This window comes from Oncorhynchus gorbuscha, linkage group LG16 (assembly GCF_021184085.1).
Source record: "Oncorhynchus gorbuscha isolate QuinsamMale2020 ecotype Even-year linkage group LG16, OgorEven_v1.0, whole genome shotgun sequence".
Taxonomy (NCBI): domain Eukaryota; kingdom Metazoa; phylum Chordata; class Actinopteri; order Salmoniformes; family Salmonidae; genus Oncorhynchus; species Oncorhynchus gorbuscha.
Window position 1 is genome coordinate 75,824,837 of NC_060188.1, and position 22,899 is coordinate 75,847,735.

At 40.5% G+C, this 22,899-nt stretch overlaps 1 protein-coding gene across 1 annotated transcript; it reads left to right on the top strand.

Annotated features, from left to right (window-relative positions):
* The first annotated feature begins 660 nt into the window (after window positions 1-660).
* On the top strand, window positions 661-22,004 carry LOC124000800 (polypeptide N-acetylgalactosaminyltransferase 9-like). Its single transcript, XM_046307419.1, has 10 exons — window positions 661-1,457; window positions 13,350-13,539; window positions 13,639-13,805; window positions 14,379-14,553; window positions 15,907-16,104; window positions 16,658-16,775; window positions 18,626-18,811; window positions 18,931-19,164; window positions 20,445-20,612; window positions 20,737-22,004. The coding sequence occupies exons 1-10, from the start codon at window positions 1,217-1,219 to the stop codon at window positions 20,881-20,883; spliced, it is 1,824 nt and encodes a 607-aa protein (XP_046163375.1). The 5' UTR covers window positions 661-1,216; the 3' UTR covers window positions 20,884-22,004.
* Window positions 22,005-22,899: the final 895 nt, after the last annotated feature.

Consider the following 22,899-nt stretch of genomic DNA (forward strand, 5'->3'; position numbering starts at 1 on the left):
ACAAGTTTGTGAGATACAGGGTACAGTACTGTAAAAATAGGGGTAGAAGAAGGAAGAAGAACAAAAAACAAAATTGCAAAGAGCAAAGCAGAGTAGTAATTTCTGATCAATTTTGAGCTACTATGATAGAACATGCTTTCGTTCATCAGAAGACAATGAAGGAAAAATATGAATATTTTTTTAGATGAAAATTTGACTTCTCCCTGAGAATTGTATGTTTTAACAATGTGTTTTCTATTTGTCGGTGTATTGTTTACTGACTGCTTGAGAGTGTATATTATTTTGATCACTTTGTTTATGATTTGAGAGCAGTGTTTGATTTGGAGAAAAAAACTGTTTTGAGGCTAATGTTTCATTTTCAGAGGTTATGTAAATAGTGCTGAATGTTTTCAGGAAATGGAGCAAGGTTTCAGAAATTGTGTTTTAGCAATTGAGAGAGAGAGAGAGAGAGAGAGAGAGAGAGAGAGAGAGAGAGAGAGAGAGAGAGAGAGAGAGAGAGAGAGAGAGAGAGAGAGAGAGAGAGAGAGAACTGTAACAAGGATGCTTTCCATCTCTCTGTACAGAAACAGAGTGTATCGGGGCGATATCAGACATATCTTGGTTACTGGTAGCCTATGTCAGTCCTTTTATCTTTGCGTAACAGTCTTCATCAAGCGAGCAAGGTAACATGCGATTAAGGATTACATTCACTTCTCATTAGTAACGCCTTGGTGTTTTGTTCATGATTTTATGAAATGATCTCAAGTGGGGTGACTGAGGAGACCCAGATGGGGTATTAGCCTAGACTACACTAGCTTCTTTTGTCGTCGATTGTACTACTGGCATCTGGAAACAAGCCCCGCGTTTAGCGCACTGGAGCGAGATTTACTGCCATGCTGTTAGAAGTAAGCAATCAGTCGCCGAGTAAGCAATCAGTTGGGGGGCAGGAGTTCGCCCGACAATATCTTCTCTCTTGAACCAATTTGGAGAGGATGCCCTGGGCAATAGAATGGAAATGTGATTCTACGTTGGCTTATTGTTTTTGACATCCTTCTTGCCCACTCTTATCGCTGCGGCGAGGATGGTGCTGAATGGACAGCTCCTTTGATGCGCGGGAGCACTGAGGTGGCTATGACGAGACTACGTGCCAATACACATACACAAAGATTGGCCACTAAACTTGGAGTGCACGTGTTATTCTTTCATGGGTAGATGCTGACGGATTCCTCTCGGTTTCATGGCTGGGGCACGGCGGATAAAAACTTTGTTCACTTTAAATATCTGCGTTTTTGTGGGCATTATACTGTTCTCGATTTACTGCAGAATTCAGGATCGCTCAGAGGAATTCATGAAAAACGGCAAGACTACTGAGCAAAGATCTAACCGTAGAAATGGAAAAATCACTAACTTTGTGGACAAGCAGGCAATTCTTCAAAGGCTCGAACATCTTGAGGACGTGGTCTACCATCAATTAAACGGTAAATGATTGATTGATGTGATCATGAACATCAAGAGTCAGCTTGGTGTAACTTTATTTCACCCCATGTCAGGGCTTTATTCATGAATTGTATAGTGCTTCAAGTAAATCATGCATTTGACAGTGTTTCATGGATTTGCCACATCTCAGGTGCATCTCAGGTGCCATACAACCCAATGGGTATCGTACTTTTCTTCTCTTGGAATAACTGATTAACCTGGCCTGCATCTACCTCATCCATATTTACAGTGCCATTCCCAGCATCACTTTCAGCCCACATGTCTACCCTGCTTTTCAATCATCCAAAAATAACCTAGACAAAGGGCGGTTTTCCTTCCAAAATACTAGGATTATACAAGTCTAATCCACATGGAGAGTTATAGTTTGTTTTATATAACAATTAATTGTGGATCATTAAAACTACTACAGTTACACTGTGTGATTTATTTTTGATTAGATCAGGAGTGGCAATGCTTACTGGAAGATACTAATAAGGTCATCAGCAGCTTGATTAGCTGAATCAGATGTGTGTTAGAGGACTGTCTGGAAACAAAAGCCTGCACATCCAGTAACTCTCCATAGTTAATGTCCATGGTCCCTCTTTTTAGCACCGAAAATATTTAATAACATTCTCTTTGAGGAGTATAATTAAAATCCATTACAAAGCAGTTTAGAAGAATGGATGGTGTGTCAGCTTTAATAGATGGGTCTCAATCTTACTCCAAACAATTGTAAAGGACAATATCACCTCTTCTTTTACTGCACAAGGACCAAGGACTAAAATGAACGAATAACAAAGTCACCCAAGAAGAAATCTCTATACCCCACTGTCCTGAGGTTATATAATACTAAATAAATAATAATACATTTAATTTGTTTACTGCTTTTCATTAGTGTTATCTCAAAGCTCTACATAGGCAAAAATACAAACAATGAATACTATTTTTTTAAAGATATAAACATCACACATTTAGAATCAAAGCAGGAAATAGCAATTCTGAATCCTAAAAGGACTTTCCAGATTAGGACTATAAAATAGAAAGTCAGTAGAAATATGTTGTTTTTAAGCAGGGGTGCAACTTTCATTGGGGACGGGGGGACATGTCCCCCCCACATTCTGAAATTGCATTTTTGTCCCGCCCAGTTGTATCATTGGAATGTGATACAAAATGAAGCAACGGTGTACTTTAGGACCATGTGGACTCCTCAGAGCGCTCGAGGTAAGCTGTTAGGAATGTTTATCCGGCTGGATAAAAAACAATAATAATAATGTATGTCCCCCCACTTCTAAAACCAAAATGTGCTCCTGATTTTAAGTCCCGTTTTAAAAGATCCAATTGATGAAGCAGCTCTCAGATGGTCATGGAAAGCATTCCATAGGCAAGGAGCAAGGGAGCAGAAGGCTCTGTCCCCCATAATATGGAGACGTGTCTTGGGGACTTGAAGAAGTAGGGAGTTGCTGGAGCGAAGAGGGCGAGGTGGCTAATTTATAGAAATGAGGTCGCTGATAAAGGTGGGAGTCAATCCATTCAAGGATTTAAACACTAGGAGGAGGATTTTAAAGTCAATCCTGTAGTTAACCGGTAGCCAGTAGAGTTCAGCAAGGATGGGGGTGATGTGGGCTGACTTCTTGGTCCTGGTCAGCACTCTGGCAGCACTATTCTGGAAAGTTGTAGCCTCTGAAATGATTTAGCTGGAAAACCTTGATCAGAGCGTTGCCATGGTCGATCCAGGAGACGATGAAGGTGTGGATGAGTTTCTCTGCATCTGGCTGGGAGAGCGATGGTTTAAACCATGCAATGTTTCTTAGATGGACAAGTTATGTTTTGACTGCCAAGTTACAGTGGGGAGAACAAGTATTTGATACACTGCCGATTTTTCAGGTTTTCCTACTTACAAAGCATGTAGAGGTCTGTCATTTTTATCATAGGTACACTTCAACTGTGAGAGACGGAATCTAAAACACACATCCAGAAAATCACATTATATGTTTTTTAAGTAATTCATTAGCATTTTATTGCATGACATAAGTATTTGATCACCTACCAACCAGTAAGAATTCCATCTCTCACAGACCTGTTTGTTTTTCTTTAAGAAGCCCTCCTGTTCTCCACTCATTACCTGTATTAACTGCACCTGTTTGAACTCGTTACCTGTATAAAAGACACCTGTCCACACACTCAATCAAACAGACTCCAACCTCTCCACAATGGCCAAGACCAGAGAGCTGTGTAAGGACATCAGGGATAAAACTGTAGACCTGCACAAGGCTGTGATGGGCTACAGGACAATAGGCAAGCGGCTTGGTGAGAAGGCAACAACTGTTGGTGCAATTATTAGAAAATGGAAGAAGTTCAAGATGATGGTCAATCACCCTCGGTCTGGGACTCCATGCAAGATCTCACCTCGTGGAGCATCAATGATCATGAGGAAGGTGAGGGATCAGCCCAGAACTACACGGCAGGACCTGGTCAATGAACTGAAGAGAGCTGGGACCACAGTCTCAAAGAAAACCATTAGTAACACACAGTTGAAGTGTACCTGTGATAAAAATGACAGACCTCTACATGCTTTGTAAATAGGAAAACCTGCAAAATCGGCATCAGTTGGTAGAGCATGGCGCTTGTAACGCCAGGGTAGTGGGTTCGATCCCCGGGACCACCCATACGTAGAATGTATGCACACATGACTGTAAGTCGCTTTGGATAAAAGCGTCTGCTAAATGGCATATATTATTATTATTATATTATTATATATAATTTATTGAATTTGTTCTGGATTTGTGGACTGTGAAAAGACCCCAGGTAGCATGTCTGGTGGGGTAAGTGTGTGTGTCAGAGCTGTGTGTAAATTGACTATGCAAACAATTTTGTATTTTCAACACATTAATGTTTCTTATAAAAATAAGAAGTGATGCAGTCAGTCTCTCAGTCTCTGGCATGCATAGTATTTATAACAGCCCTCTGATTACAATGTCAAAACTGTTAGTTGATTAGGAGCTGAAAAATTGTGTGGTTGAGAGGGATGAGGCAAAAGGAATGGCAAATAAGTCTGGCTGCCCAACCTTATTGAAAATTGAGAAATCATGTGACTAAACTAAATAAAAAGAAGAAGAAACTACATTATGAAATCAAGATAAATGATATAAAGAATGATAGTAAAACGCTTTGGAGTACCTTAAATGAAATTCTGGATGAAAGGGCAAACTCAGCTTCATCATTCATTGAAACAGATTGCTCATTCATCACAAAAACAACTGATTTTGCCAACTACTTTAAATAATTTTTTGAATTGGCAAGATTAGCAAACTTTTGCTAGCAGCAAATGCTAACACTACACATCCAAGTATATCTGACCAAATGATGAAAGACAAGCATTGTAATTTTAAATTCCGTAAAGATACTGGCTCAAATAGCCGACCAATCAGCCTGTTACCAACCCTTAGTAAACTTTTGGAAAAAATTGAGTTTGACCAGATATAATGCAGTAAACTAATTGACAACAAACCTTCAGCATGCTTATAGAGAAAGACATTCAACAAGCACAGCACTTACACAAATGACTGATGATTGGCTGAGAGAAATTGATGATACAAATATTGTGGGGGTTGTTTTGTTCGACTTCAGTCTAACATGTGTTAAACTAACATGTGTTTCTCAAACTAGACACAGATGTACTTGTCCTCTTGCTCAGTTGTGCACCGGGGCCTCCCACTCCTCTTTCTATTCTGGTTAGAGCCAGTTTGCTGTGTTCTATGAAGAGAGTAGTACACAGCGTTGTACGAGATCTTCAATTTCTTGGCAATTTCTCACATGGAATAGCCTTAATTTCTCAGAACAAGAGTAGACTGATGAGTTTCAGAAGAAAGTTATTTGTTTCTGGCCATTTTGAGCCTGTAACGGAACCCACAAATGCTGATGCTACAGATACTCAACTAGTCTAAAGAATGACAGTTGTATTGCTTCTTTAATCAGGACAACAGTTTTCAGCTGTGCTAACATAATTGCAAAAGGGTTTTCTTGTAATGCTTGTCATTGGGAGATAGAGAGGAGGACCAAGGTGCAGCGGGGTAAGTATTCATATTCTCTTTTAATGAAAACGAATACTCGAACAAAAACAACAAAACACGAGAATGAAATGAAAACAGTCCTGAACGGTGAAATACAAACACAGAACAGAAAATAATCACCCAAGAAACACAATAGAAAACAGGCTACCTAAATATGGTTCTCAATCAGGGACAACGATTGACAGCTGCCTCTGATTGAGAACCATACCAGGCCAAACACAGAAATAGCAAATCCTAGAAAAATTACATAGACAACCCACCCAACTCACGCCCTGACCGTACTAAAACAAAGACATAACAAAAGAACTAAGGTCAGAACGTGACATTTCTAATGATCAAGTAGCCTTTTAAAATGAAAAACTTGGATTAGCTAACAAAACATGCCATTGGAACACAGGTGTGATGGTTGCTGATAATGGGCCTCTGTACGCCTATGTAGATATTCCATTAAAAATCTGTTGTTTCCAGCTACAATAGTCATTTACAACATTAACAATGTCTACACTGTATTTCTGATCAATTTGATGTTATTTTAATGGACAAAAAAATAGATTTTCTTTCAAAAACAAGGGCATTTCTAAGTGACCCCAAACTTTCAAATGGTAGTGTATGTGTTATGGCATTTCAACCTCTGCCATATCGTGGATTCAGAGCTATCTATCTATCTAATATAACTCAAAGGGTTTTCTTTAATGGAAGCTTTTTTAATGTCAAACATGTAATGTGTGGTGTACCGCAGGGCAGCTTTCTAGGCCCTCTACTCTTTTCTATTTTACCAATGACCTACAACTGGCATTAAACAAAGCATTGGTGTCCAAATATGCTGATGATTCAACTATATATGCATCAGCAAACACAGCTAATGAAGTCACTCAAACCCTTAACAAAGAGTTGCCGACTGTTTATGAATGGGTGGCCAGTAATAAACTGGTCCGGAACATCTCTAAAACGAAGAGCATTATATTTGGTACAAATCATTCCCTGAGTTATAGACCTCAGCTGAATCTGGGAATGAATGGCGTGGCTGTGGAAGAAGTCGAGGAGACTACATTACTTGGCGTTACCTTAGATTGTAAACTGGCCTGGTCAAAACATATAGATTCAATGGTTGTAAAGATGGGGAGAGGTCTGTCTGTAATAAAGATATGCTCTGCTTTTTTGACACCACACTCCAAAAAGCAAGTTCTGTTTATTCCAACAATTTGCTAAGAGCTGGCAGAAAAATGATAGGTCTGCTGTTTGAACCAGTGAAGGCCGCTTTACCAGTCTTGGGTAGTGGAATTACTTTGGATTCCCTCCAGGCCTGAGGACAAAGACTTTCTTCTATGTTCAGATTTAAAATGTGGCTATAAGGGGAAAAGGATAACATTTTAAGGATGGGTTCCTCGAATGCAGTCCTTGAGAAGATCACAAAGTTGAAATATGAATACAATACCATCCTTCCGAAATGGGTGGGCTCTTTACTTGCTAGAACGCAACAAAGTTATTTTGAACTGGGTGACAAACCACATAAATTATTAGCAAGACAGGTAAGGCATGTACAGGCATCTAGAGCTATTCACAAAATAAAAGACAAGAAGGGTAAAATAGTAACATATTTGCAGGATATTAATAAATGCTTTGTGCAGTTTTACTCAGAGCTATATCAATCAAAATGCGAGGCTACTGATCCACAAACTATGGAACGCTTTCTCAATGAATGTGAACTTCCTAAACTAGACAGGGGGGCAGCTAATGTACTCGATGCTGGGATAACTTTCGAGGAAATTAACACATCGATTGCACAATTTCCAAACAGCAAGGCCGCTGGGCCCATGGATATGTAATAGAATTCTATAAGAAGTGCTGCGCCAGTCTAGCTCTCTACTTATGTTGCGAATGTTTAAACAATCCAAAGAAAATGCCAAAACTCCCGCAAACACTGTATGAGGCTACAATAGCACTGATCTTGAAAAAAGATAGAGATTCCATGGAGATGTCGTCTTATCGCCCCGTGTCTTTACTCCCCATAGAAAACAAGGTGTTGACAAAGATATTGGCAAACCGATTAAAAAAAATATATTTCTGACATCATACACCCTGACCAGACAGGTTTTATCCCGGGCCGACATATATACTACAATTTGAGATGCCTTTTCAATGTAATGTATCATGATCATAAAGTTGAGGCAATGGTAATTGCTCTTGACTCAGTGAAGGCGTTTGATTAGATTGAGTGGAAGTATATGATGACGGTTCTAGAGCATTTCGGGTTTGGAAAGGAATTTAATTCATTGGATAAGAATTATTTATGCATATCCAATGGTGTCCGTGGTAACCACCCAGGAAATGTCGCAGTCATTCCTCTTGTTCAAGGGCTGCCGACAGGGGTGCCCTATTTCGCCTGCTCTCTTCGCTATAGCCATGGAACCCCTTGCTACAACGCATTCGTGCATGTGCCGATATAGCTCCAGTTAAAATAAAAGACAAGCAGCACAAAATGTCCCTATATGCAGACAATATTATTTTGTTTTTATCCAAGCCTAAAACTTATATTCCCCTCTTAACTTGATAAATACATTTGGCTCTTTCTCTGACTACAAGATAAACAGGAAAAAAAGCGAATTGATGCCGATATCCCGGCCTGTGGATGCAACTTCTGCAATCTACCCCATTTACAACATTGATGGACAAGTTCACAAGCCTTGGCATTGTAGTGACAAGAGACCTTGTTCAGCTATTGAAAGTGAATTGGGAAATTAAAATGTATCAGCTTAAACAAAATACAGATTTTTGGAAAACTCTGCCTATCTCCTTGGTTGGTCGTATAAACACTATTAAAATGATTGTCCTACCCAGGTTTCTTTACCTCTTCCAATGTCTACCCAAATTCATACCACAAAGCTATTTTAAGACACTGGATTCAATAGTAATTCCATTTTTATGGGATAACAAGGCAGCCAGAAATTCAAAGAAGCATTTATGCAAGTACAAGATAGAGGGGTGCTTTGGCCTTCCTCACTTCAAACTGTATTTTGGGCTGCTAATCTGAACATTGTGTCTTTCTGGAGGGAAAGTTTACCTGCGATGAGACAGAAGGATATGCCTGCATGGCATTTGATTGAGCAGGCCTCCTGTCAACGTTCCTCACTTCCTGCACTCGTTAATAGTCCATCATATGTGAAAAAGCCACTTATGACTCTAATCCAGTCATTTGTCGTACGCTTAGGATCTGGAAACAGATTAAGTATTTTCTTAACATACCCACTGTATACATTGACAGCCCGATTTGCCTGAATCACGCTTTCTACCCTGCATTGGATGAGGGAGAAGGGGTGGAGGGAGAAGGGGTGGAGGGAGAAGGGGTGGAGGGAGAAGGGGTGGAGGGAGAAGGGGCTCACAACAATTGGTAACTTATGCATCGATGGTCAGCTTCATTTCAACAACTTACAGGGTAAGTTTAACATACCAACAACACATTTTTTCAGATACCTCCAAAATCAGGAATTTCTTCAGGACACATATCCCACAGTATGGCATTAAGCCAAATAGTCCTACATTAGATAGCTTGATCCTTGTCAAACCCCATTCAAAAGGGTTGGCCTCTAGACTGTATGATGTGCTACAGGCCCACATAGAGGTATCCAAAGACACTATTAAAAGGGCTTGGGAACAAGAACTTGGTTCAGAAATCTCAGATGAGGACTGGGTAGAAGCTCTCAGGAATATAAACCACAGTTCAGTGAATACCAGACACAACCTTGTACAGTTTAAGGTGATACACATTTTACATTACTCAAAAGTAAAAGCGCATAAAATATTCCCGGACACCTCACCACTGTGGGAGAGGTGCAAGCAGGATGAGGGGACGTTGACCCACTTATTTTGGACATGTCCTAAATTACATGCTTACTGGGCTCTCATTTTTGATTACTTATCTTCAATAGAGTTATAGACCCAGACCCATTGATTGCTCTGTTTGGTACAGTTGATGGGATTAACCAGGAGGGAAAGGCTGTCTCTTTTTGTACTCTACAAACCAAAAGGCTCATATTGCAATGTTGGAAATTGGAGAATGTACCTACCTTTGAAATGTGGTTACAGGATTTAGGGAATGTAATACATATGGAAAAGATTTGATACAATACCTCCAATAGAAGTCCAATGTTTTACAAAATATGGCAGCTGATACTGGATACATTTTTTATCTGTTATTTTACCAGGTAAGTTGACTGAGAACACATTCTCATTGACAGGAACAACCTGGGGAATAGTTACAGGGGAGAGGAGGGGGATGAACAAGCCAATTGTAAAATGGGGATTATTAGGTGACCATGATGGTATTAGGGCCAGATTGGAAATTTAGCCAGGACACCAGGGTTAACACCTCTACTCTTATAATAAGTGCCATGGGATCTTTAATGACCTCAGGGAGTCAGGACACCCTTAAACGTGCCATCCAAAAACAGCACCCTACACAGGGCAATGTTCCCAATCACTGCCCTGGGGAATAGGGATATTATTTTAGATCAGAGGAATGGGTGCCTCCTACTGGCCCTCAAACACCACTTTCAGCAGCATCTGGTCTCCCATCCAGGGACAGACCAGGACCAACCCCGCTTAGCTTCAGAAGCACACCAGCAGTGGTATGCAGCGTGGTATGGTCTAATTGGGTTGATGATCTGCTGTACTCCACACAATATTTTTTGGGGGGCTTAACTACACTGCTTGAAATGACTATATGCTGTCTTCTTATACCTGTACCACCTAATAGGATTTTGTTTTATTTTATGTGTGAGTTAAGTTTTGTTTTGTCCTCTAAATTAGCCATCCCATTAAACAGTACAATGAATGTAAATGTCTGTATTGCTGTCTTTTTAAAATTATTTTATTTTATTGGAAAATAATAAACATATTATTTAAAAAAAATGTGGCTATAGAGTCAGCTACCATCCTCAGTAGCTTTCCATCTAAGTTGTCAATGCCAGGAGGTTTGTCATTATTGATCGATAACAATTTTTCCAACTATCCCACACTAACGTTGCAAATTCCACCTTGCAATGCTTTTCTTTAATTTTTTATTTTATTTTTATGCATGAATACAATGGCTTGCAGTTCGATACTGACATTTCCTGCCTAAGTTTGCCCACTTTGCCAATTAAGAAATCCTTAAAATAATTGGCAACATCAAATGGTTTTGTGATGAATAATCCATCTGATTCAATGAAAGTTGGAGTTGAATTTGTCTTTCCGACAATGTTGGAAATTGGAGAATGTACCTACCTTTGAAATGTGGTTACAGGCATTTAGGAATGTAATACATATGGAAAAAGATTTGATACAATACCTCCAATAGAAGAATGTTTTACAAAATATGGCCATACTGATACATTTTTTTTTGTCTATTTTAAAATCCTGGAACACATTCTCATTGATTCATTTCATTTAAAGTACTCACGTTTTTATATCATTGATCGTGGCTTCATAATACAGTTTCTTCTTCTTTTTGTTGAGTTTCGTCACATCATTTCTCAATTTGCAGTAAATCAGCCAGTCAGACGTGCAGCCAGACTTATTAGCCACTCCTTTTGCCCCATCTCTTTCAACCATACAGTTTAACATCCCTCATCAATCCATGGAGCCTTAACAGTTTTAACAATCAGTTTTTTAACAGGTGCATGTTTATCAATAATTGAAAGAAGCAATTTCATAAATTCGAGTGCAGAGTTTGGATGCTCCTCATTAATTACATCAGACCAACACATATTTGTAACATCATCCACATACTGTAAGAGTCACAGCTAAATCTTTTGCATGATCTCTTATACACTATTTTAGCACCAGCTGTTGGAAGTTTGGCTTCCCTGGATATAGCCACTATATTGTGATCACTGCATCCAATGGGTATGGACACACCTTAGAACAGTGTTCTACAGTATTAGTAATAATGTGATCGATACATGTGGATGATCTTGTTCCTGTAGTGTTTGTAAACAACCTGGTAGATTGATTAATAACCTGAACCAGATAACAGGATCTGGTGACAGTAAGAAGCTTTCTCTTGAATGGACAGCTTGATGAAAACCAGTCAATATTCAGGTCCTCAAGAAAGTAGACCTCTCTGTTTAAATCACATACACTATCAAGCATTTCACACATATTATTTAGATACTGATTGTTCACACTTGGTGGCCTATAGCAACACCCCAAAAGAAAATCCTTTAGATGGGCCAAGTGAACCTGCAACCACATCACTTCAATAGTACTTGACATAAGATCTTCTCTAAGCATTACAGTGATATGTCTCTATATACAGCAACACCTCCCCCATAAGCATTTCTGTCTCTTCTGTAGATGTTATATCATTGTATTGCTACTGCTGTATCATCAAATTAATTTTCTAAGTGAGTCTCAGAAATGGATAATATATGAATGTTATCTTATGTTAGCATATAATACTGAAAAGAGCAAACAAAGTAAGAAAAAAATATGTACATTCAGCTGTCCATTAATCAATTAATTTATATTTTTTGTCACCTTCACCTGTGATTTTTGTCACTTTCACCTGTGACAGAGAGACACCACTGACCTCAACGGTACTTCAGCCGGCTTTGGTCTTTGTCATGGTAGCTAGCAAGGTAGATTATGCTGTTACTCCTCACAGTTCCAGACAGGGCAGGTCACAGGGAAGATTGAGAACAACAAACAGTAGGGATCTAGGCAGCCACAAAACCCGGGCTTTCCACGATCACAGCCACAATGGCTAACCGCGTCGCGGGCTGTGTTCAAGCCCTCAAGAAAACCCAGATAGCTTGATATGCAACTAGCTAGCTGCAACACATAGTTGCAATGCCAAATAGCTCATCAGACCGGTCCTTGGCAGGATCACTGAGACTAGCAGTCCCAGCAACTGATGCTAACTGCGTCGTGGGATCCAAAGGGTTTGACTATTAAGGATGTAGGATCATAATTTGATCACTCTTTTGTAGCTGAGAATTTTCCTGAATTGCAGGATATGCAGATGAGCTTCGGGATTTACATAAATTCTCTGAAAACCCGCAGTAACACACAGTTATATTAACAGTATTGCACTGTTCATGTAGCCTACTTTTGGCCAGCTAATGGCCTATCCACCGGTCAAGCAACATTATGGAATAAATGTTCAAATCCTGTTGCTGCAGGATTATTTTACTGTGACAATATAGGTCAAATTAAGATCCTACATTTGTATACCACATTTACAGATTCATCTTCAGTATCCAATGTGGTGTCTGATCCATTTGCTTTCTAAAAATCCACCTCAAGGGACAAGCTAATTTAATCAATTAATTAATTCAATAATTAAGATTTGACTATGTCACTTTGGCACTTATTATCAGTGTTTAAATGCATAATCAGTTCAGAAATTGGATGAGCAAGATGCCAGGTCCTGCTGTACTACTGACAGTATAAGACATTCTACTCACATTACAAGTCAATCATCCTGTCCCCTTGTTGTGTATTCCTCTCCACTAGTAGAGTCTAGATAAAGAATAATAATAACAACCTTGAGCTTCCTTCTACCTGGCTCTCCTGCTTGTCAGTCAGACTGGGAGTTTCTGAAGATGATTTTAAGTATTATTTCATCCAACGGCATCCTATCTTTAACAGGGAAGGTGCTGGAGTCAGTCAGTAGACATGTCAATTATTTCCCCTGTCTACACTTCTATTGCCAACTCTCCAATTCATCTAGATGCTCACATTTGGTTTAGTTTCTCAACGGAAAAGAGACGGCTCAAATGATTGATGAATTGAGATGAAAGGTGTAACAGCTTGAGTCTAACATTTTCCTCTGAATTTCCACAGGGCTGGGAAAGCCGGTTGGATTGCTGGAGGGACAAATGGGTCTGAGACAGGGGCAGGCCAGGAACCCTGCAACCCTGAGAAACCCTGTCCGTGACCCAGATGGGGGAAAGTACAAAGATTATGGCTACAATGCACAGCTGAGCAATCAAATCCCTCTGGATAGATCCATTCCCGACTACAGGCCGAAAAAGTAGGTCCTAAACCCTGCCCTCACATCTTGAAAACAAAGAAGATAACATTTGAGTTTAGGGAACTGATGTGACAGCTTCTCACTAAATTGTGTTGACAGGTGCAAGCTGATGACTTACCCAGATGACCTCCCTCAGATGACGGTGGTATTCATCTTTGTAAACGAGGCCTTGTCTGTGATCCTACGGTCAGTCAACAGCCTGGTCAATCACACACCTGCATACGTCCTCAAGGAGATCATCCTGGTGGACGACAACAGTGACAGTGGTAACTCAAGGGCTTTTCCAGTGCGCGTGTGTGTATATGTGTGTGGACGTGTTTAACTATACTTGTGGGGACCACAAGAATTGTAAACTAATAAAAATTGGACCATCTGGGGAGATTTTGGTAGTCCCCACAAAGTCAAATGCTATTTCTAAGGGGTTTAGGGTTAAGGTTAGAATTAGTGTTATAATTAGGTTTAGGGTTAGGAGCTAGGGTGTTTGGGTTAAGGTTAGGTTTTGGTGTTAAGGTTAGGGTTTGGGTTATGGTAATGTTTAGGGTTAGGGGTTAGTGGGTTGTGGGTTGTCCCCACAAGGTTAGTTATACAAGACTGTGTGTGTGTGTGTGTGTGTGTGTGTGTGTGTGTGTGTGTGTGTGTGTGTGTGTGTGTGTGTGTGTGTGTGTGTGTGTGTGTGTGTGTGTGTGTGTGTGTGTGTGTGTGTGTGTGTGTGTGTGTGTGTAAGCGTGAGGGTGAGGGTGAGGGTGAGGGTGAGGGTGAGGGTGAGTGAGAGAGACCTACCTGAAATTATTGTTTTCTAGTTTTTGCTCCAACACTTGATTGTTTGTTTGATTTTTCAGTGGACCTAAAGCTGAACCTGGATCAGTATGTGAATAAGAACTATCCAGGCCTAGTGAAGATTGTCAGAAATAGCAGACGAGAGGGACTTATACGGGCCAGAATCCTTGGATGGAAAGCAGCCACTGCACCAGTTGTTGGCTTCTTTGACGCACATGTTGAGTTCAATACAGCATGGTGAGAAAGAGATTCTTATTTTCCCACAGATTGAAAAGGAGTTTAAAATAATCTCATGCATTATCAATCAATCAGATGCAGATTCTTCCCAACATTGCGGTGCAACACTCATGTGTCCTCCAATATGTAGCAACATACTGTACTATTATAAGCCTGGAATTCATTACACTGAGACCTGCTGATAGAATCTGTGCGTCTGAGTCTTAAGACAGTCTGACAGAACAAGAGCTCTCTTATTTGCATATCAGAGGTATTCCTTTCCTTCAGTAATGGAAAGACAAGGAGGTACAGTAGTCACTGCAATCCATCTTCACCACGCCACTTTGGAAAGAGCAATTAATTCAGGAAAGGTTACACTAACTCTCAGAGGTTATCCCTATTTGTTCTAAAATGATATTGCAGCTGTGAAATGTTATGACCGCATTGGAAAATTCTCTCTGAATGCATCAGTAAATTAGTTTGACACTTAAAAAGCAGAACCATGTGTCCCATGTGAGGCCATCAGCCTGAGCGTTTCACTACAGCCGTAATACAGAGAACTGCTAGCTACATACATTAATATTAATTTGGTTTTGATCTCTGGAACAGGCGTGAAATGGGAAAGGAGGTGTCAAGTGTAAGGAAAGATGAGAAGTGCACCTCCCTCTGCTAGCAGTGAGACGTCAGGATCTTTTGATGACGATGACATATTTGAACAGACTGCGGTGGTCCCGTTTTCCATCTGGGAACAGATGAGATGACAGAAACATGATTTACTGTCATGAAACCCCCAGTTTTAAAATGTTGCAGATTTAAAGCTAATTTCCTGCAATTCATACATATTTTGCGTGATCGGTATCTTGTGTGTTGACATGACTGCTGACTCAGCAAAATCAATGGGGGATAAGAGCGTCTGCTAAATGACTTAAATGTAAATGTAATGTAAATGTCCCCTGACAAGGCTCCTGGGCAATTAATTTGGCCAATGTGGCTATGATACATAGCCTACAAGATGAAGATAAGTTAGGCCTACATGAGCTAGTTGATTAAATGGACATTTCTGACAGGCTATAAATAGCTCTCTAAGGTCTGTCAGAGAATGACATAACAAGAGGAAAACTGCCCATTCCTACCACATTGTGAAATTGCACCCTGTTCATGGTACTCTTAAAACGCTCAACAGCAGTAAGTTGAAAGCCCGACTGAGTTCCTAAAAACATCCGTATTGACCCTGTTCTGGGTCTGGATCCGGACTACTTGTTGAGTATGGTTGATATTGTACAGTTACCAGTAAACATCTCACACTCCTGATATTACAACATTTATAGAGGTACAACATGTAACTAAAATGTGTCTCCTTTCCTCCTTTGATAGGGCAGAGCCAATCCTAACAAGAATCAGGGAGGATCGAACACGTATTATTCTGCCGTCGATCGACAACATCAAGCACAACACGTTTGAGGTGCAGCAGTATGCTAACGCAGCCCATGGCTACAACTGGGGCCTGTGGTGTATGTACATCATACCCCCTCAGGCCTGGCTGGACAGAGGAGATCAGACGGCCCCCATCAGGTATGGGGAAAAATATATATCTTAGATATTATTGGGGGCTATAAGGGCACAAGGCAAGACCCAGATGCAGACACGGGAGGCAGATGGTTTGAGTCTTTGATATTTATTATGATCCAAAAGGGTAGGCAAGAGAATGGTCGTGGACAGGCAAAAGGTCAAAACCAGTTCAGAGCCCAGGAGGTACAGAGTGGCAGGCAGGTTCGAGGTCAAGGCGGGCAGAATGGTCAGGCAGGTGGGTACAGAGTCCAAAAACAGGTAGGGGACAAAACCAGGAGGACTAGAAAAAAGAGAATAGAAAAAGCAGGAACATACAAGACAAACTGGCACAGAGAGACAGGAAACACAGGGATAAATACACCGGGGAAAATAAGCAACACCTGGAGGAAGTGGAGACGATCACAAGGACAGGTGAAACAGATCAGGGCGTGACAGGGGGCAGGTATGTTGTTTTACTGTAAATGAGGGCTTGAAAAACATGTTCTTAAAATATACAATATTTTACAACTTGCTTTTGTACTGGGCAGTTATACAAGATGTGATTTCTCCTGTTCAGGACCCCTGCCATGATTGGTTGTTCCTTTGTGGTGAACAGAGAATACTTTAGAGAGATTGGCCTTCTAGACCCAGGCATGGAGGTGTATGGAGGAGAGAACATTGAGTTGGGCATGAGGGTAAGTTTCTAAGTGGTACATGCTTAAACTAAGAACTGAGGAAAATGTTGTGTAAAGTAATCCATTAGTTTAAGCTTGGTAAAATGCAAACCCTGTGATCCATAATGTGTTAGCCTAGTACAAATATATGATAGAGCGAGAAAATCATTAGGTCTTTGTGACTGTAGAATTTTAAGTGTTTGTGTGCTGGAAGTCATGAATGAAGTTCAATCAAGCTCCGTCACAGTAAAAAGGATGTGGGTGTGATTTAATTTGAACGTAAACTACAGCAAATTATTCTATTGATTTTGGCCTCATTTTCATTTGAGTGATCCAAATAGATTTCAAAATCTTTTTAAACGGGATCAGCTGACATTATCTGAAGTATGATTCAAAACAAGTTCAGTTTTACTAGCGAGCACAATGGAAAAATCCATCCTATCATTGACCTGAGGAGGTCCAAAAATAACTTAATTCTGATTGTTTCCGGTGATTTGACATCAATGTCTTGTTATTGAAACATATGGGCTGTTCTGACTAATTTCTCTCCCTTCATGTTGCAATCATGTTTTCTGTGTGGTTCTGCTGAGATCATTAAGTAGTCATTAGGCTCTAAGCATACAGGGAGACCAGTTGGCATGAATATGGATGAAAGTTATCCTGCACCGTGGCACTTGGTATTCTGCTGAATAACAAAAACATGCCCTTGTAGTGCACCAAAAACGTTTGTCCAGTGATTTGTGAATTCTTTATTTCACAAAAGGCCTGTACCCATTTGGATTCCTTTACTCTGCAATAATATTACTGAGATAGTTTAATGTTTTTTTTTTGGGGGGGGACTATTTTGGTTTTGTAGACAGTCAAAAAGTCTGCAGTGACATTGGTGTGGAAGTTGTGTCCCAGTGTGAGAATTTAATGTGATCCAGAACTCTGCAGTCACCTATCAGTGTCCCACTGGCACACAGGCTGGTTCGTTGGCATATTTTACACTTCATTGCCCCAGACATGATCGTTGTGACGTGAGAGGCATTGTGTGGGAAACGAGAGGACACACAGGAGACAGCAGGAGAGAGATGGATGTGGAGAGAGGGAGGGGTACGGAGAGGAGGAGAAGAGACCATGTTTGCACCTATTACTGTCAGCTGGGAATAAAATTCAAAAAATGTGGTCCAGGTAGAAGAGACAGTGGGAGTGGAAGAGGGAGACAGCACAACAATAAATGAGAGAGAGTTGATTGTATCAAAAGAGATTTAACCCATATAATACTATTTTGAGGTACCTCTCAGTGCTGTGCTCACAGCGCTGGAGTATGGAGAGGTACTCTAAAAAACAACTCTGTGATGTGCTCACAGCTTCTGGAGTATGGAGAGGTACTCTAAAAAACAACTCTGTGATGTGCTCACAGCGCTGGAGAATGGAGAGGTACTCTAAAAAACAACTCTCTGTGATGTGCTCACAGCGCTGGAGAATGGAGAGGTACTCTAAAAAACAACTCTCTGTGGTGTGCTCACAGCGTTGGAGAATGGAGAGGTACTCTAAAAAACAACTCTCTGTGATGTGCTCACAGCGCTGGAGAATGGAGAGGTACTCTAAAAAACAACTCTCTGTGATGTGCTCACAGTGCTGGAGTATGGAGAGGTACTCTAAAAAACAACTCTCTGGCAACACCACCAGCACAGTATAATAATACACACAATAAAGTGACCCTTTGTCTGAAAAATGTCCAAGCAATTGTGGGCAGTTGCCTCTGCAACTCTCTCAACAAGATCCATTTTTAGAATACAAAACTATATTGCTATTGTGCTCAGGGCAGGCTTTGGTCTTTCTTTCTTTCTTTTTTTCTTTCTTGAACTGTCTATGTTATTGCTTAGGTATGGCAGTGCGGAGGGAGTATGGAGGTTTTACCTTGTGCTCGGGTGGCACACATTGAACGCACCAAGAAACCCTACAACAACGACATTGATTACTATGTCAAGCGCAATGCCTTGAGGGCAGCTGAGGTATGGATGGATGACTACAAATCCCATGTATACATGGCCTGGAATATCCCCATCAATGTAAGTCTAGTGTAGTTCCCTAAACGGGAACAATATTTTACAGCTCAATTGCATCTACTAACTTCTGATCTTAATTGGTCATTGATTTTGGTGCTGTGAATTGTTTTCTAACAAATCAGAACCCTGGGGTTGATTTTGGAGATGTTTCTGAGAGAATCGCCTTGAGGAAGAAATTGCAATGTCGCAGTTTCCAGTGGTACTTGCAGAATGTGTATCCAGAGATGCGAGTGTACAACGACACCATCACCTACGGTGAGGTGCGGAACAGCAAGGCCAGTGGCTATTGCTTAGACCAAGGACCAGATGATGAAAGCAGTCCAATTCTCTACCCGTGCCACGGCATGACATCTCAGGTCAGGGGATCTTATGCTGTTTAACTATAAATTCTTTTATTTTTACTGTGACACAGGTAGGGTATATTCCAGGATTCTTCCTGTTTAGATATAGCTGGGGGAAAATATGATCTTCTGGCTTTCTCTTACACAATCGCTTACATTAGAAAACATAAATCACTTCCGCCCCCTCACACAAAACCACAATACATCATCCATCCCTGGTCTTTCGCTTTCAAGCCCTTCCATTGTTCATCTCACAGTGGTTGTTTGTGATTTTATCTAGCTTGCTTTAGCATGGTATTTCTGTGAATTCCAAATTAATATGCTTGACACAAGCCAATTATACACTGTAAGGTTAGGCTATCCCTCTACTCAGAATAGTGCAGCTGCACCTGTGATGGGCTCTAACATCCTGTCTGGCATCTAGTTTCCTGAGTGTTGTTCACTATGGCTTCTGTAATCACCTGTGCCCTTCACTGTGAATGGATTGAAGCTAACGTGTGGCTTATGAAATTAAATATTAGGAGTTGTGTGAAATTAACTTGGCAGATAGGATCACTGGGTGTCATTTATCAAACATGCACTCAAAACAAAGGTATGTGTGGTCCATTAAACTCATAAACAATTGAGTTTTCCCCTGCATGGAACATACAGTCAACGCCATATATACAGTGCATTCGGAAAGTATTCAGACCCCTTGACTTTTTCCACATTTTTTTACATTACAGCCTTCTTCTAAAATTAATGAAATAACCCCCCCATCAATCTACACACAATACCCCATAATGACAAAGTGAAATGTTTGCAATAAACGGAAATATCTTATTTACATAAGTATTCAGACCCTGTCTGGTGGACGAGGGAGGAGGGTGGACACCAAGTCTATGTGAGGGAGTGTCACGCTCATCACAGAGGCTTTGGGACATTACTCAGGTAAAACTTGAAAATGTCATGGCTTGTGGGGAAACAAGGATTCCTGCTATGAGGATCTGCTATGAGACTCGAAATTGAGCTCAGGTGCATCCTGTTTCCATTGATCATCCTTCATGTTTCTAAAACTTGATTGTGGTCCACCTGTGGTAAATTCAATTAATTAGACATGATTTGAAAAGGTACACACCTGTCTATATAAGGTTCCACAGTTGACAGAGCATGTCAAAGCAAAAACCAAGCCATGGGGTTGAAGGAATTGTCCGTAGACAATTGTGTCTAATGACTATATGGGCGTTTACATAGGAAAAATTTGTGTACAACCTTTTATATTGACGTTTACCGGGCATTGACGTGATTTTTTTTAGCTGGCCCGTTACACCTCAGCGGGGCTTCTGCAGCTAGGTCCCCTGGGCTCCACTACGTTCCTGCCCAACACCAAGTGTCTGGTGGATGAGGGACGAGGGAGGACGCCAAGTCTAAATAAATGTGAGGGAATGTCACGCTCATCACAGAGGCTTTGGGACTTTACTCAGGTAAAAAATGTCATGGCTTGTGGGGGGGGGGGGGGGGGGGGTGACAAGGAATCCTGCCTGCCAAATCTATATTGCTTGTTAATACAGCAATAATAATCACCGCTTGTTCCTCTTCCCTCTGTAGAATGGCCCAATAATCAGCAGAGACACTGGTCGTTGTTTGGAAGTAGAGATGTCCAGAGAGGCCAGCTTCGGCCTGCGCCTGGTGGTCCAGAGGTGCTCTGGTCAGAAGTGGACTATTAGGAACTGGATCAAACCTCCACGACACTGAGGGTGGTCTCACACTCAAAAGGAGGTACACCATGTACAGGCCAGCTGATGTCTACAAAGGACATGGGATCCTTAACTTGTAGCACTTGTACTATCCTCTTCACAAAGATTGTGTTCCTTTGGATTGAGGCTATAGACTCTGTTGTCTGTCCCTTTAAAGGTCAAGGAATTTCAAAAGCATCTTAACACCAACCTTCAACATCTCAAGCACCTCAAGACCAAGTCATCACAAAGAATGGAGGATACATATCCCTACGAAGAACCATAGAATGTACCATATCCACTACAGAGATTGTCTAAGACAATGAGATTTGTGGTCTGTGATACTGAAGGATTTAGTATACACGAAGTGGCATCTCTTCACAAACCTGCACAGCAAAATCAATGGTGTACATTTAACTATGAAATGTCAAATTTACACTATTTTCAGTGAAAATATGAGTGTCATTGAACTGGTGTTCAGTTAACACTTATGAAAGTGTTAAAGATTTAACACTGTTGCAGTGCTCCCCATTCAACTCTGAAAGTGTTCAAATGAACTTGATTGTGGTGTTTGCTTAACTCTATTGTAGAAAAATACGCAACACGTACAGTGTAAAACATAACACTTGGTTTAGAGCAGGGCTTTCCAGCCCTGTTCCTGGACACCTACCGTCCTCTCGATTTTTGCGACAACCCTAATCTGGTGCACCTGCTTCTAATAATTATCTGGTTTATAAGATGAATCAGGTTAGTTACAACTGGGGTTGGAGCGAAAACCTACAGGAGGGTAGCTCTTCAGGAAAAGGGTTAGAGTGCCCTGATTTAGAGTAAACTGGACTCCCTTTGCTTAGTGCTGATGCTGTTACACTTTCTCAGTGTAAGAAATTAACAACTGTTACAGTATATAATTTTTGGATTTTAACACTGTTTAGTGTAAAGCCTAATTTGCATATTTATTTGAGTGAATTGTAGAGTTACTACCCATGACTGTATTTGTTAGTGATTTGTTAGGTTATTGAATTCTTTCATTTTAAAGGCATGTGGCTTTCACCAAGTGAGTACCTAGGCAAATGCAATCATTACAATTTTACTCTATGACAATACAATACATACAGTGAGCTCCAAAAGTATTGGGACAGTGGCACCATGTTGTTATTTTGGCTCTGTACTCCAGCACTTTGGATTTGAAATGATACAATGGCTATGAGGTTAAAGTGCAGACTGTCAGCTTTAATTTGATGCTATTTGGATGCATTTGCTGTTTTTTTGGTTGTGTTTCAGATGATTTTGTGCCCAATAGAAATTAATGGTAAATAGTGTATTGTCATTTTGAATTATTTTATTGTAAATAAGAGTGGTGTTGTAGTACTCAAGACAGTCCGTTTTCGAGACCACATATTGAGTGTCTCAGTCTTGTCTCGATATCGGATACATTTGTACTAGGTCTTGACTCGGTCTTGGACAGTGAGGACTCCTAATTTCTTCCCGAGGCCAGCCGAGACCAGCGGATTAAAAAGCTTCCATTCAGTCAGCGCATAAAACCGCTTTGCCAGGCCAAATATATACACTTCTTTCTTGAAACACAAATACAGTGCCTTGCAAAAGTATTAGTACCTGGGCGTTTTTCCTATTTCGTTGCATTACAACCTGTAATTTGAATGCATTTTTATTTGGATTTCATGTAATGGACATACACAAAATAGTCCAAATTAGTGAAGTGAAATGAAAATAATTACTTGTTGCAAAAAATAAAAATAAAATAAAAAAAAACGGAAAACTGGTGTGTGCATGTGTATTCATCCCCTTTGCTATGAAGCCTCTAAATAAGATCTGGTGCAACCAATTACCTTTAGAAATCACATAATTAGTTAAATAAAGTCCACCTGTGTGCAATCTAAGTGTCACATGATCTGTCAAATGATCTCAGTATATATATACAGTGGGGCAAAAAAGTATTTAGTCAGCCACCAATTGTGCAAGTTCTCCCACTTAAAAAGACGAGAGAGGCCTGTAATTTTCATCATAGGTACACTTC